The sequence below is a fragment of the Osmia lignaria genome, unplaced genomic scaffold, assembly GCF_051020975.1.
Source record: "Osmia lignaria lignaria isolate PbOS001 unplaced genomic scaffold, iyOsmLign1 scaffold0013, whole genome shotgun sequence".
In the NCBI taxonomy this organism is placed as follows: domain Eukaryota; kingdom Metazoa; phylum Arthropoda; class Insecta; order Hymenoptera; family Megachilidae; genus Osmia; species Osmia lignaria.
The window spans coordinates 12957126-12971923 of NW_027478167.1; the positions used below are offsets into that span (position 1 = coordinate 12957126).

A 14798-nucleotide genomic window follows, 5' to 3' on the forward strand; every position below is an offset into this window, starting at 1 on the left:
GGAAGGGGCCTGACGGACATATTTCGAGATATTTCTTCTTCTTGTTGTTCTTCTTCTGCACAGCTAAGCTGGAAGTGGCATTTACAGCTCGCAATAGTGCAGAGCTATCTCAAAGAAAGGGGCCACGGTGTTTCTGTATCTCTATTATGTTGGTGCGGCTTCGGAACTTTTAAATATCTCGATATATATCGAAAACTACGCTTCTGCTCAAAAAATATCATAGAACATAAAAAGTAGGAAACTTAATTCTCTACAAAAAAGGTCTCTTAACATTTTGCCATAGCTCGCTTCGTTTCCGAGATATTTGCAGATTTATCTCAAGGGAAGGGGCCTGACGGACATATTTCGAGATATTTCTTCTTCTTGTTGTTCTTCTTCTGCACAGCTAAGCTGGAAGTGGCATTTGCGGCTCGCACTAGTGCAGAGTTATCTCAAAGAAAGGGGCCACGGTGTTTCTGTATCTCTATTATGTTGGTGCGGCTTCGGAACTTTTAAATATCTCGATATATCTCGAAAACTACGCTTCTGATCAAAAAATATCATAGAGCATAAATTGTAGGAAACAGAATTCTCTACAAAAAAGGTCTCTTAACATTTTGCCATAGCTCGCTTCGTTTCCGAGATATTTGCAGATATATCTCAAGGGAAGGGGCCTGACGGACATATTTCGAGATATTTCTTCTTCTTGTTGTTCTTCTTCTGCACAGCTAAACTGGAAGTGGCATTTGCGGCTCGCACTAGTGCAGAGTTATCTCAAAGAAAGGGGCCACGGTGTTTCTGAATCTCTATTATGTTGGTGCGGCTTCGGAACTTTTAAATATCTCCATGTATCTCTAAAACTACGCTTCTGATCCAAAAATATCATACAATATAAATTGTAGGAAACATAATTCTCTACAAAAAAGGTCTCTTAACATTTTGCCATAGCTCGCTTCGTTTCCGAGATATTTGCAGATATATCTCAAGGGAAGGGGCCTGACGGACATATTTCGAGATATTTCTTCTTCTTGTTGTTCTTCTTCTGCACAGCTAAGCTGGAAGTGGCATTTACAGCTCGCAATAGTGCAGAGCTATCTCAAAGAAAGGGGCCACGGTGTTTCTGTATCTCTATTATGTTGGTGCGGCTTCGGAACTTTTAAATATCTTGATATATCTCGAGAACGACGCATCTGATCAAAAAATATCATAGAAGATAAGAAGTAGGAAACTTAATTCTCTACAAAAAAGGTCTCTTAACATTTTGCCATAGCTCGCTTCGTTTCCGAGATATTTGCAGATTTATCTCAAGGGAAGGGGCCTGACGGACATATTTCGAGATATTTCTTCTTCTTGTTGTTCTTCTTCTGCACAGCTAAGCTGGAAGTGGCATTTGCGGCTCGCACTAGTGCAGAGTTATCTCAAAGAAAGGGGCCACGGTATTTCTGTATCCCTATTATGTTGGTGCGGCTTCGGAACTTTTAAATATCTCGATATATCTCGAAAACTACGCTTCTGATCAAAAAATATCATAGAACATAAATTGTAGGAAACATAATTCTCTACAAAAAAGGTTTCTTAACATTTTGCCATACCTCGCTTCGTTTCCGAGATATTTGCAGATATATCTCAAGGGAAGGGGCCTGACGGACATATTTCGAGATATTTCTTCTTCTTGTTGTTCTTCTTCTGCACAGCTAAGCTGGAAGTGGCATTTGCGGCTCGCACTAGTGCAGAGTTATCTCAAAGAAAGGGGCCACGGTGTTTCTGTATCTCTATTATGTTGGTGCGGCTTTGGAACTTTTAAATATCTCGATATATCTCGAAAACTACGCTTCTGATCAAAAAATATCATAGAACATAAATTGTAGGAAACATAATTCTCTACAAAAAAGGTCTCTTAACATTTTGCCATACCTCGCTTCGTTTCCGAGATATTTGCAGATATATCTCAAGGGAAGGGGCCTGACGGACATATTTCGAGATATTTCTTCTTCTTGTTGTTCTTCTTCTGCACAGCTAAGCTGGAAGTGGCATTTGCGGCTCGCACTAGTGCAGAGTTATCTCAAAGAAAGGGGCCACGGTGTTTCTGTATCTCTATTATGTTGGTGCGGCTTTGGAACTTTTAAATATCTCGATATATCTCGAAAACTACGCTTCTGATCAAAAAATATCATAGAACATAAATTGTAGGAAACATAATTCTCTACAAAAAAGGTCTCCTAACATTTTGCCATAGCTCGCTTCGTTTCCGAGATATTTGCAGATATATCTCAAGGGAAGGGGCCTGACGGACATATTTCGAGATATTTCTTCTTCTTGTTCTTCTTCTGCACAGCTAAGCTGGAAGTGGCATTTACAGCTCGCAATAGTGCACAGTTATCTCAAAGAAACGGGCCACGGTGTTTCTGTATCTCTATTATGTTGGTGCGGCTTCGGAACTTTTAAATATCTCGATATATCTCGAAAACTACGCTTCTGATCAAAAAATATCATAGAACTTAAATTGTAGAAAACATAATTCTCTACAAAAAACGTCTCTTAACATTTTGCCATAGCTCGCTTCGTTTCCGAGATATTTGCAGATTTATCTCAAGGGAAGGGGCCTGACGGACATATTTCGAGATATTTCTTCTTCTTGTTGTTCTTCTTCTGCACAGCTAAGCTGGAAGTGGCATTTACAGCTCGCAATAGTGCAGAGTTATCTCAAAGAAAGGGGCCACGGTGTTTCTGTATCTCTATTATGTTGGTGCGGCTTCGGAACTTTTAAATATCTTGATATATCTCGAGAACTACGCATCTGATCAAAAAATATCATAGAAGATAAGAAGTAGGAAACTTAATTCTCTACAAAAAAGGTCTCTTAACATTTTGCCATAGCTCGCCTCGTTTCCGAGACATTTGCAAATTTATCTCAAGGGAAGGGGCCTGACGGACATATTTCGAGATATTTCTTCTTCTTGTTGTTCTTCTTCTGCACAGCTAAGCTGGAAGTGGCATTTGCGGCTCGCACTAGTGCAGAGTTATCTCAAAGAAAGGGGCCACGGTATTTCTGTATCCCTATTATGTTGGTGCGGCTTCGGAACTTTTAAATATCTCGATATATCTCGAAAACTACGCTTCTGATCAAAAAATATCATAGAACATAAATTGTAGGAAACATAATTCTCTACAAAAAAGGTCTCTTAACATTTTGCCATACCTCGCTTCGTTTCCGAGATATTTGCAGATATATCTCAAGGGAAGGGGCCTGACGGACATATTTCGAGATATTTCTTCTTCTTGTTGTTCTTCTTCTGCACAGCTAAGCTGGAAGTGGCATTTGCGGCTCGCACTAGTGCAGAGTTATCTCAAAGAAAGGGGCCACGGTGTTTCTGTATCTCTATTATGTTGGTGCGGTTTTGGAACTTTTAAATATCTCGATATATCTCGAAAACTACGCTTCTGATCAAAAAATATCATAGAACATAAATTGTAGGAAACATAATTCTCTACAAAAAAGGTCTCTTAACATTTTGCCATAGCTCGCTTCGTTTCCGAGATATTTGCAGATATATCTCAAGGGAAGGGGCCTGACGGACATATTTCGAGATATTTCTTCTTCTTGTTGTTCTTCTTCTGCACAGCTAAGCTGGAAGTGGCATTTACAGCTCGCAATAGTGCAGAGTTATCTCAAAGAAAGGGGCCACGGTGTTTCTGTATCTCTATTATGTTGGTGCGGCTTCGGAACTTTTAAATATCTCGATATATCTCGAAAACTACGCTTCTGATCAAAAAACATCATAGAACATAAATTGTAGGAAACATAATTCTCTACAAAAAAGGTCTCTTAACATTTTGCCATACCTCGCTTCGTTTCCGAGATATTTGCAGATATATCTCAAGGGAAGGGGCCGGACGGACATATTTCGAGATATTTCTTCTTCTTGTTGTTCTTCCTCTGCACAGCTAAGCTGGAAGTGGCATTTGCAGCTCGCACTAGTGCAGAGTTATCTCAAAGAAAGGGGCCACGGTGTTTCTGTATCTCTATTATGTTGGTGCGGTTTCGGAACTTTTAAATATCTTGATATATCTCGAGAACTACGCATCTGATCAAAAAATATCATAGAACATAAAAAGTAGGAAACTTAATTCTCTACAAATAAGGTCTCTTAACATTTTGCCATAGCTCGCTTCCTTACCGAGATATTTGCAGATTTATCTCAAGGGAACGGGCCTGACGGACATATTTCGAGATATTTGTTCCGTGACGAGTACATGGGACCCTGTTTCCGAAATTTATATTTTTCTGTATTTTTTATTGCTTGAATACTATCTAACAATAGCCGTCCGTCGAGTGGCTGGCGGGTTTGTCCTCGGAGGGGCATCTGGGGTGCAGACCGCTGGCACGTTTATGGTATGCAAGCCTGCGGGGTCAGTTGAGTAAATCCTTTGATTTATTTGCAGTAATTTCGTATTTTCAGCGACCTTGCAGGTACCATAGACGTGAATCTCCGAGGGGCCTTGTGACTGAACCTGATGGCCAACATCTGTGTCAGTTTCCGGGACCCAGGCCCAGCGGGGGTTCCACTCCGCGGACGGAGTTGCGCGCGATTTCGCCTACCACCTCCACTGACACCCTTACTCCGCGCGGACCGCGTTTCGGACGCTCGGGGTGGTTGGGGTCAGTAAGGCCACCATGTCATTGGTGAAAATAGTCACCAATCAGGGGATGAGGCCGACTCCCACGATTTGGAAAAGTCAAGAGGTTCTTGAAGGAGTCGGTCTCATCAGTCTGTTTTTGGATTTCATGAGGAAAACGTCTCATTCCTCAAGGGAAACGTTATCTTCCCGCGCAAATTCTGAGCTTCCAAATATTAAAACCATTTAACTGTTCAACCATTTAAACAATAATCCGTTTCATGTTTATATAATTAAATTATCAGTTTTATCTTGACTACATTTATTACGTCAAATCAAGACACACCCTCAACTACTCCTATCACCTTAAAGGGTCGTAGGTTCGTGCGTGAATGAAGTTATCGGTGTAACATCGAACAGAGACTTACGACCTCTGTTGACCCGGCTCTCAACGCATCCTATGGTCGTAGCTTGTCGCGCACTGCACGTGAAAACATTTTTTATGGTCCTTCGAGCCGGATGTTGGTGACATGTGAATTTTACATACTCAAGCTCAGTGTTACTTCAGGCTATCCTGATACAAAACATTAACAAATCTTATTGTGAATGAATAAACGTGCACAGCCTGCACTGTTCGCAACTTTGGAAGTGAATTTTCACAGTACGCAATCGAATAACTCACGCAGTAGAGTTCCGGTTGACACATAAGATCCTGACATTTAATAAAGGATCACTCCAAGGATATTAATTCAACGTTGGACAAGGGTGCAGCTTGAGGGTGACGCAGCAATCGCCAGATCACCCACGCATCCAGGGAGTTCGGACGATCTTCAACGTGAGCGCAGCATCCACATCCAAGCAGCATCCAGAGGACAGGACACCGTGGAAATCTGCAACGACCTCGCATCGTAAAGGTAGGCTCGTTAGTTTTCGCCAAGTCCCTGTTACATACTATTCCTTATCACGATGCCTAAAGCGTTAGACCAATCCACGAGTCAATCCACTTCGCAAGGCATTAATCTCAGTACCCTGCGACGTAAACGCGGCAATATTGTTGGGCACATTACCGCATTCTCAAAGCTCCTCGATACCGCGAAAAAGTCCGAGCAACGCGATTTAGGACTTTTACGGGCACATTTAACGAATTTATACGAAATCTGGGATCGTTTCGACGCTATTCAGCTGGAACTGGAAGAGGCTGACGAAAGCGAAGTACCGCGGCGTTACCAAATCCATGGAGATTACATTGCGGTGGTCGCAAGTGCGAATGCACTCATCGAGGGAGACCGTCCTAGGATGCCCCCTCGACGCATCACCACAGACTCTTCCGCGCCCTCCGTAACGGCCCCGATGGCAATTAAATTACCAGAGATGCGATTGCCAACGTTTGATGGGAAAATCGAGAATTGGGCATCGTATTTTGAGAGTTTGTCTTCAATGATTGATCAAAATGCAGATTTATCACTTGTTCAAAAATTACAATATTTACGATCAACACTCACTGGGAAGGCCGCCGCGTGTATCCAATCGTTAAGCACAACGGATTCTAACTATGCAGATGCGATTGAATTATTAAAAGAGAAATTCGATTGTAAACGCAGAATCTTATTAAAGCATTGTAACGCGATAATCGGATTGCCGAAAATAACGCGGGATTCGCCAGAGGCATTAGGTGATCTCGTCGATACCGTTCGCCAAAATTTGCGGTCGTTAAAAAATTTAGAGGTCGACACGTCTTCTTGGGATAGCATTCTTATAGCGATCATTCTCACAAAGTTAAGCACTGAAACCGTGTATCAGTGGGAATTATCTTTAAAGGATAAGCAAATGCCGACCTTTGCGAGTTTGCTCGAATTTTTAGATAAACGCGCAAACTGCATAATCATGACTCATCAAAAGCCAGCGCAAACAGACGGACAACACAACCGCGGTCCACCAGGAAAATCGATTGTTAAACAATCTTCGCGAAGCCACGCTTTCGTGACCACGACTCGCGCGAATGAGACACAGAATTCCCGTGAGACGGTAAAACCAAGCGGGACATCCGCGAATTATCCACGATGCCCGATTTGTCAGGATGAACACGGTATTTGGCGCTGCGAAAAATTCCACGCGTTATCAGTCGGTGCACGATTGTCGGCTGTCAGGAAGGCCTCGCTGTGCTCAAACTGTTTAAGAGCCGAGCACAATCTAGAACTCTGTAAAAAGGGTTCGTGTCGCATATGCAAAAAGCACCATCATACGCTACTGCATTTACCGACGCAGGTTGTCAACCGCCCGACAACCACCCCGCCGACAAAGCTCAGCACATCGGCAGGCACATCGGCAGGCGCATCGGCAGGCACACCTGCAGACACGCAGGTAGACACTGGCGAATGACCAGAACTACCTGAGACCCCCAAAGATACGAGTCGTATAAATGTTTTCGTTGTCAACACAATAGACAATGAGCTTCTTGTTACCGCTCAAGTCTATGTAATCGACAAGGATCAACGACCCGTAAACTGTAGGACCTTGATCGATACAGGTGCAACGAACAATTTCATAACGGAAGACCTCGTGAAAAGGCTCGATATCTCGAGGAAACCATGTCATATTCCTGTGGGGGCTCTCAATACATTGACTACGGTCGCGAAACATACAGTCACGGCTACGATTCGTTCTAAAACTAATGAATATCAGCGCACATTAACGTTCTTAATGATACCAAAGATCGCGTCATTGATTCCGGATCAACAGATTGACCGCTCGAATATTAAAATTCCGAAGAATCTCAACTTAGCAGATCCAGAATTTCACCGTCCAGCACCGATCGATCTGTTACTCGGCTCTGGAACTGCATTGTCGCTCGTAAGCGTCGGACAGATCAATCTCTCTCCTCCTGATGGACCCGACTTATATCTACAGAAGACGAGACTCGGATGGGTCATAGGGGGGAGTCCACCAAAACCAATAAAATCACGAATTGTTTCTTGCAACGCGACTACCGCGCTACAACACGACCTCGCACGCTTCTGGGAAATAGAAGAAGGTCCTCAACTACAACTTCTCTCAGAATCGGATAAATTCTGCGAGAAACATTTTCAGCAACACGTCAAGAGGAATTCCGACGGACGGTACGTAGTCGCATTGCCTTTTAATGACAAGTTGTTGTTGCTGGGAGAATCCAGAGCAAGAGCATTGAAACGCTTGGAATCTCTCGAGCGAAAGCTGCAACGAGACGCCACGTTGAGGGGGGAATATCACGCGGTCATTCAGGAGTACCTTGACCTTGGACACATGACCAAGGTCACGAACATTCAGTGCCCATCCGATGGATATTACCTGCCTCATCATGGAGTCACGAAGATCACAAGCGAGACCACGAAACTCCGCGTGGTGTTCGACGGTTCCGCGGCTACTAGCTCGGGCATCTCATTGAATGACGCGCTGCATATAGGACCACGAATACAGGAAGACTTGTTGTACATTCTTCTACGATTTCGCGTTCACCGTTACGTGATAACCGGTGACATCGAGAAAATGTATAGGCAATTTCTCGTACGTGACGAGGATCAAAAATATCAACGCGTCCTGTGGCGTGATGCGAGCCGTGAAATTCAGACGTACGAGCTAAGGACGGTCACTTTCGGACTTTCCGCGGCACCCTACCTGGCAATCCGCTGCCTTACGCAATTGGCCCAGGATGAATGTCATCGGTTTCCTCGTGCCGCCCAGATATTGCGTCGCGACTTTTACGTGGACGACCTGTTGACTGGGGCATCTACATTGCAAGAGGCAGCGTCATTGCGGGAAGATCTGACGCAATTACTAAAATTAGCTTCCCTCAACATTCGTCAGTGGGCATCCAACCATGAAGATCTTTTGCGAAACCTCCCAGAAGAGTCTATAAACAGGAAGATTCGTATCGGGGAATCATCAACGCTGAAGACTTTAGGAATAATTTGGGATTCTGCAAATGACTCCATATCATATGAAGTCAAAACACAGATCGCAAATTCATACGTTACTAAGCGATTTATTACGTCAGAAATCGCCAAAATTTACGACCCACTGGGTCTTATCGGACCGGTCATTATTGTTGCAAAGATGCTGCTCCAAAGAATTTGGACCATCAAAGTGGATTGGGATGAATCCTTACCAATGGACATCCACACAGAATGGAAACAGTTTCATAGGCAGCTTCCTCTCTTAAATAGCACCGTTTTCCGGAGGAGAACCGTGATCGACACACCGAGCAGGATCGAATTACACGGTTTCTGCGACGCTAGTGAAAAAGCTTATGGAGCCTGCATCTACATTCGCTCATCGGATATGCATGACAATACGACCGTAGAACTTTTATTAGCCAAATCTAAAGTGGCACCATTGAAAACACAGAGTATTCCACGACTAGAACTCTGCGGAGCCTTGCTCCTAACGACATTATACAATACCGTTAAAAAAGCCCTACATGTAAAGCTCAACCGTACCATTTTCTGGACCGATTCAACAGTCGTTCTTCATTGGTTACAAACGTCACCGCATACATTAAAAACATTTGTCGCCAACCGGATTTCGGAAATTCAAGCGCGAACCAATATAGGAGATTGGCGTCACGTTCCGACAACAGACAACCCGGCAGACCTTATCTCGCGCGGGCAACATCCTGAAGAATTTTTGCAGCCTTCCATCTGGCATCACGGGCCAGAATGGCTCAAGCATGAGGAAGTCACGTGGCCAACGAGAGATCTGGTACCGTGCAACTTCATTCCGGAGCAGAGGACTGCAACCTGTTTAAAGGTCAGTCCTCTGGATACTAACATCCTTGACGATTACTCTTCGTGGGAGAAAATGCAAAGGATAGTCGCATGGTGCCTTCGGTGGAAAGGGGACAACATGATTAAGGGTCCCCTAACGCCGGTAGAATTGAGGCACGCTCGTGACGTCATTATTAAACTCCTGCAACGGATACATTTCTCCAAAGAATTGCGATGCTTATCGTCAAGTTCCAACCCTGAAATCGCGGGAAAATTACAAAGATTGTCCCCATTCGTAGATAAAGACGGGATTGTCCGAGTTGGCGGTCGGCTAAAGCATTCTTCAATGCCTTTTACACAACGTCACCCTATAATTTTGCCAAAGGCACGTGTCACAGGTCTCATCATTGAAGCCGAGCACCGAGCTCAACTGCATGCTGGGGTTCAAGGTACATTATATGCCGTTAGACGCCGTTTCTGGCCTATTGACGGTCGCAACCAGGTATGGAAGGCGTTACGCACCTGTACCCGTTGTCTCCGGGCCCGACCACCGGCCACCAATTACATTATGGGTGAATTGCCAGAAGCAAGGGTAACGGAAGCTCGGCCATTTACTAACGTAGGGGTAGATTACTGTGGCCCTTTTTACATCAAGGAACGCCGTCATCGTAATCGCACGCGAATAAAGGTTTACGTAGCGGTCTTCGTCTGCCTCGCAGTTAAGGCAGTTCATTTAGAGTTGGTGAGTGATCTTACCAGCGAAGCATTCATCGCAGCGCTCAGAAGATTCATTGCTCGACGCGGGTATTGCGTTAAAATACATTCAGATAACGGAACCAATTTCGTTGGAGCAAATAACGAAATACAGGAAATTCAACGACTCATCAGATCGGACGAACATAATACAAAGGTACAAAACTTTCTCGCACAACGGTCAATAGAGTGGAGCTTCATACCACCACGCGCACCACATTTTGGGGGTTTATGGGAAGCAGCTGTAAAGTCCTTCAAAAACCATCTCCTTCGCGTCGCGGGTACTGAGCTATTCACTTTCGAGGATTTTAATACCTTGATTATTGAAATTGAGTCAATTTTAAATTCCCGACCATTAACACCCATGTCTTCAGACCCTAATGACCTCCTAGTGTTAACACCCGGTCATTTCCTGATTGGCGATTCGCTTACGAGTCTACGTGAGCGAGACTACTTAGACACGCCTCCAAATCGTCTTTCGAGCTGGCAGTTCATTCAGAGGATCAAGCAGCACTTTTGGACTCGTTGGCATCGCGAGTATTTAAATGAGCTCACAAGACGTACCAAATGGAGCAAAGGAGAACATCCCATCAAAGAGGGCACGTTAGTCCTTCTTAGGGAAGACAATGTACCTCCCATGCAATGGGCCTTGGGTAGGGTGCTCAGAACGTACCCGGGTTCCGACGGCATCATTCGCACCGTGACAATTAAAACGGCTGCGAGTGAGCTAGATCGGAGCGTGAAGCGTCTGGTACCCTTGCCTTATCAGGTCGAAGAAAGAAGCAACGAGCCGGAAGAGCCAGCATCGACAGCGAATGTCAATCCAATCGATGATTGAATTCATCGGACTTTATTATATATTTTGATATTCTTTACATTTAAACATATATTAATCAATTGCATACGTGAATATATATATTATTAGGTTATATAATCATTAGCATTTAAACTTCATAGAATTAATTAATAAGTCATTTAGTATTTTGTAGCTTAAGTAGCAAACAGGCTCATATTATCACGTATATCTTGATCGGTATCCAATCAACGGGGGGAGGATGTTCCGTGACGAGTACATGGGACCCTGTTTCCGAAATTTATATTTTTCTGTATTTTTTATTGCTTGAATACTATCTAACAATAGCCGTCCGTCGAGTGGCTGGCGGGTTTGTCCTCGGAGGGGCATCTGGGGTGCAGACCGCTGGCACGTTTATGGTATGCAAGCCTGCGGGGTCAGTTGAGTAAATCCTTTGATTTATTTGCAGTAATTTCGTATTTTCAGCGACCTTGCAGGTACCATAGACGTGAATCTCCGAGGGGCCTTGTGACTGAACCTGATGGCCAACATCTGTGTCAGTTTCCGGGACCCAGGCCCAGCGGGGGTTCCAATCCGCGGACGGAGTTGCGCGCGATTTCGCCTACCACCTCCACTGACACCCTTACTCCGCGCGGACCGCGTTTCGGACGCTCGGGGTGGTTGGGGTCAGTAAGGCCACCATGTCATTGGTGAAAATAGTCACCAATCAGGGGATGAGGCCGACTCCCACGATTTGGAAAAGTCAAGAGGTTCTTGAAGGAGTCGGTCTCATCAGTCTGTTTTTGGATTTCATGAGGAAAACGTCTCATTCCTCAAGGGAAACGTTATCTTCCCGCGCAAATTCAGAGCTTCCAAATATTAAAACCATTTAACTGTTCAACCATTTAAACAATAATCCGTTTCATGTTTATATAATTAAATTATCAGTTTTATCTTGACTACATTTATTACGTCAAATCAAGACACACCCTCAACTACTCCTATCACCTTAAAGGGTCGTAGGTTCGTGCGTGAATGAAGTTATCGGTGTAACATCGAACAGAGACTTACGACCTCTGTTGACCCGGCTCTCAACGCATCCTATGGTCGTAGCTTGTCGCGCACTGCACGTGAAAACAATATTTCTTCTTCTTGTTGTTCTTCTTCTGCGCAGCTAAGCTGGAAGTGGCATTTGCAGCTCGCAATAGTGCAGAGATATCTCAAAGAAAGGGGCCACGGTGTTTCTGTATCGCTATTATGTTGGTGCGGCTTCGGAACTTTTAAATATCTCGATATATCTCGAAAACTACGCTTCTGATCAAAAAATATCATAGAACATAAATTGTAGGAAACATAATTCTCTACAAAAAAGGTCTCTTAACATTTTGCCATACCTCGCTTCGTTTCCGAGATATTTGCAGATATATCTCAAGGGAAGGGGCCGGACGGACATATTTCGAGATATTTCTTCTTCTTGTTGTTCTTCCTCTGCACAGCTAAGCTGGAAGTGGCATTTGCTGCTCGCACTAGTGCAGAGTTATCTCAAAGAAAGGGGCCACGGTGTTTCTGTATCTCTATTATGTTGGTGCGGTTTCGGAACTTTTAAATATCTTGATATATCTCGAGAACTACGCATCTGATCAAAAAATATCACAGAACATAAAAAGTAGGAAACTTAATTCTCTACAAATAAGGTCTCTTAACATTTTGCCATAGCTCGCTTCCTTACCGAGATATTTGCAGATTTATCTCAAGGGAACGGGCCTGACGGACATATTTCGAGATATTTCTTCTTCTTGTTGTTCTTCTTCTGCGCAGCTAAGCTGGAAGTGGCATTTGCAGCTCGCAATAGTGCAGAGATATCTCAAAGAAAGGGGCCACGCTATTTCTGTATCTCTATTATGTTGGTGCGGCTTCGGAACTTTTAAATATCTTGATATATATCGAGAGCTACGCGTCTGATCAATAAATATCATAGAACATAAAAAGTAGGAAACATAATTCTCTACAAAAAAGGTCTCTTAACATTTTGCCATAGCTCGCTTCGTTTCCGAGATATTTGCAGATATATCTCAAGGGAAGGGGCCTGACGGACATATTTCGAGATATTTCTTCTTCTTGTTGTTCTTCTTCTGCACACCTAAGCTGGAAGTGGCATTTACAGCTCGCAATAGTGCAGAGTTATCTCAAAGAAAGGGGCCACGGTGTTTCTGTATCTCTATTATGTTGGTGCGGCTTCGGAACTTTTAAATATCTCGATATATCTCGAAAACTACGCTTCTGATCAAAAAATATCATAGAACATAAATTGTAGGAAACATAATTCTCTACAAAAAAGGTCTCTTAACATTTTGCCATACCTCGCTTCGTTTCCGAGATATTTGCAGATATATCTCAAGGGAAGGGGCCGGACGGACATATTTCGAGATATTTCTTCTTCTTGTTGTTCTTCCTCTGCACAGCTAAGCTGGAAGTGGCATTTGCAGCTCGCACTAGTGCAGAGTTATCTCAAAGAAAGGGGCCACGGTGTTTCTGTATCTCTATTATGTTGGTGCGGTTTCGGAACTTTTAAATATCTTGATATATCTCGAGAACTACGCATCTGATCAAAAAATATCATAGAACATAAAAAGTAGGAAACTTAATTCGCTACAAATAAGGTCTCTTAACATTTTGCCATAGCTCGCTTCCTTACCGAGATATTTGCAGATTTATCTCAAGGGAACGGGCCTGACGGACATATTTCGAGATATTTCTTCTTCTTGTTGTTCTTCTTCTGCGCAGCTAAGCTGGAAGTGGCATTTGCAGCTCGCAATAGTGCAGAGATATCTCAAAGAAAGGGGCCACGGTGTTTCTGTATCTCTATTATGTTGGTGCGGCTTCGGAACTTTTAAATATCTCGATATATCTCGAAAACTACGCTTCTGATCAAAAAATATCATAGAACATAAATTGTAGGAAACATAATTCTCTACAAAAAAGGTCTCTTAACAATTTGCCATACCTCGCTTCGTTTCCGAGATATTTGCAGATATATCTCAAGGGAAGGGGCCGGACGGACATATTTCGAGATATTTCTTCTTCTTGTTGTTCTTCCTCTGCACAGCTAAGCTGGAAGTGGCATTTGCTGCTCGCACTAGTGCAGAGTTATCTCAAAGAAAGGGGCCACGGTGTTTCTGTATCTCTATTATGTTGGTGCGGCTTCGGAACTCTTAAATATCTCGATATATCTCGAAAACTACGCTTCTGATCAAAAAATATCATAGAACATAAATTGTAGGAAACATAATTCTCTACAAAAAAGGTCTCTTAACATTTTGCCATAGCTCGCTTCGTTTCCGAGATATTTGCAGATTTATCTCAAGGGAAGGGGCCTGACGGACATATTTCGAGATATTTCTTCTTCTTGTTGTTCTTCTTCTGCACAGCTAAGCTGGAAGTGGCATTTGCGGCTCGCACTAGTGCAGAGTTATCTCAAAGAAAGGGGCCACGGTGTTTCTGTATCTCTATTATGTTGGTGCGGCTTCGGAACTTTTAAATATATCGATATATCTCGAAAACTACGCTTCTGATCAAAAAATATCATAGAACATAAATTGTAGGAAACATAATTCTCTACAAAAAAGGTCTCTTAACATTTTGTCATAGCTCGCTTCGTTTCCGAGATATTTGCAGATATATCTCAAGGGAAGGAGCCTGACGGACATATTTCGAGATATTTCTTCTTCTTGTTGTTCTTCTTCTGCACAGCTAAGCTGGAAGTGGCATTTGCGGCTCGCACTAGTGCAGAGTTATCTCAAAGAAAGGGGCCACGGTGTTTCTGTATCCCTATTATGTTGGTGCGGCTTCGGAACTTTTAAATATCTCGATATATCTCGAAAACTACGCTTCTGATCAAAAAATATCATAGAACTTAA

General features: G+C 43.4%; 2 protein-coding genes across 2 annotated transcripts; both read left to right on the plus strand.

The window, feature by feature from the left end:
- The first annotated feature begins 5562 nt into the window (after positions 1-5562).
- LOC117610817 (uncharacterized) lies at positions 5563-6975 on the plus strand. The gene has a single exon (XM_034338647.2). It carries the CDS (start codon positions 5563-5565, stop codon positions 6973-6975), a length of 1413 nt encoding a protein of 470 aa, XP_034194538.2.
- Positions 6976-7296: 321 nt separating this feature from the next.
- Positions 7297-10926, plus strand: LOC143306591 (uncharacterized). The gene has a single exon (XM_076693058.1). It carries the CDS (start codon positions 7297-7299, stop codon positions 10924-10926), a length of 3630 nt encoding a protein of 1209 aa, XP_076549173.1.
- Positions 10927-14798: the final 3872 nt, after the last annotated feature.

Coding starts and splice junctions, on each gene's coding strand:
- LOC143306591 (XM_076693058.1), top strand. CDS start 7,297: ATGATACCAAAGATCGCGTCATTGATTCCGGATCAACAGATTGACCGC.
- LOC117610817 (XM_034338647.2), top strand. CDS start 5,563: ATGCCTAAAGCGTTAGACCAATCCACGAGTCAATCCACTTCGCAAGGC.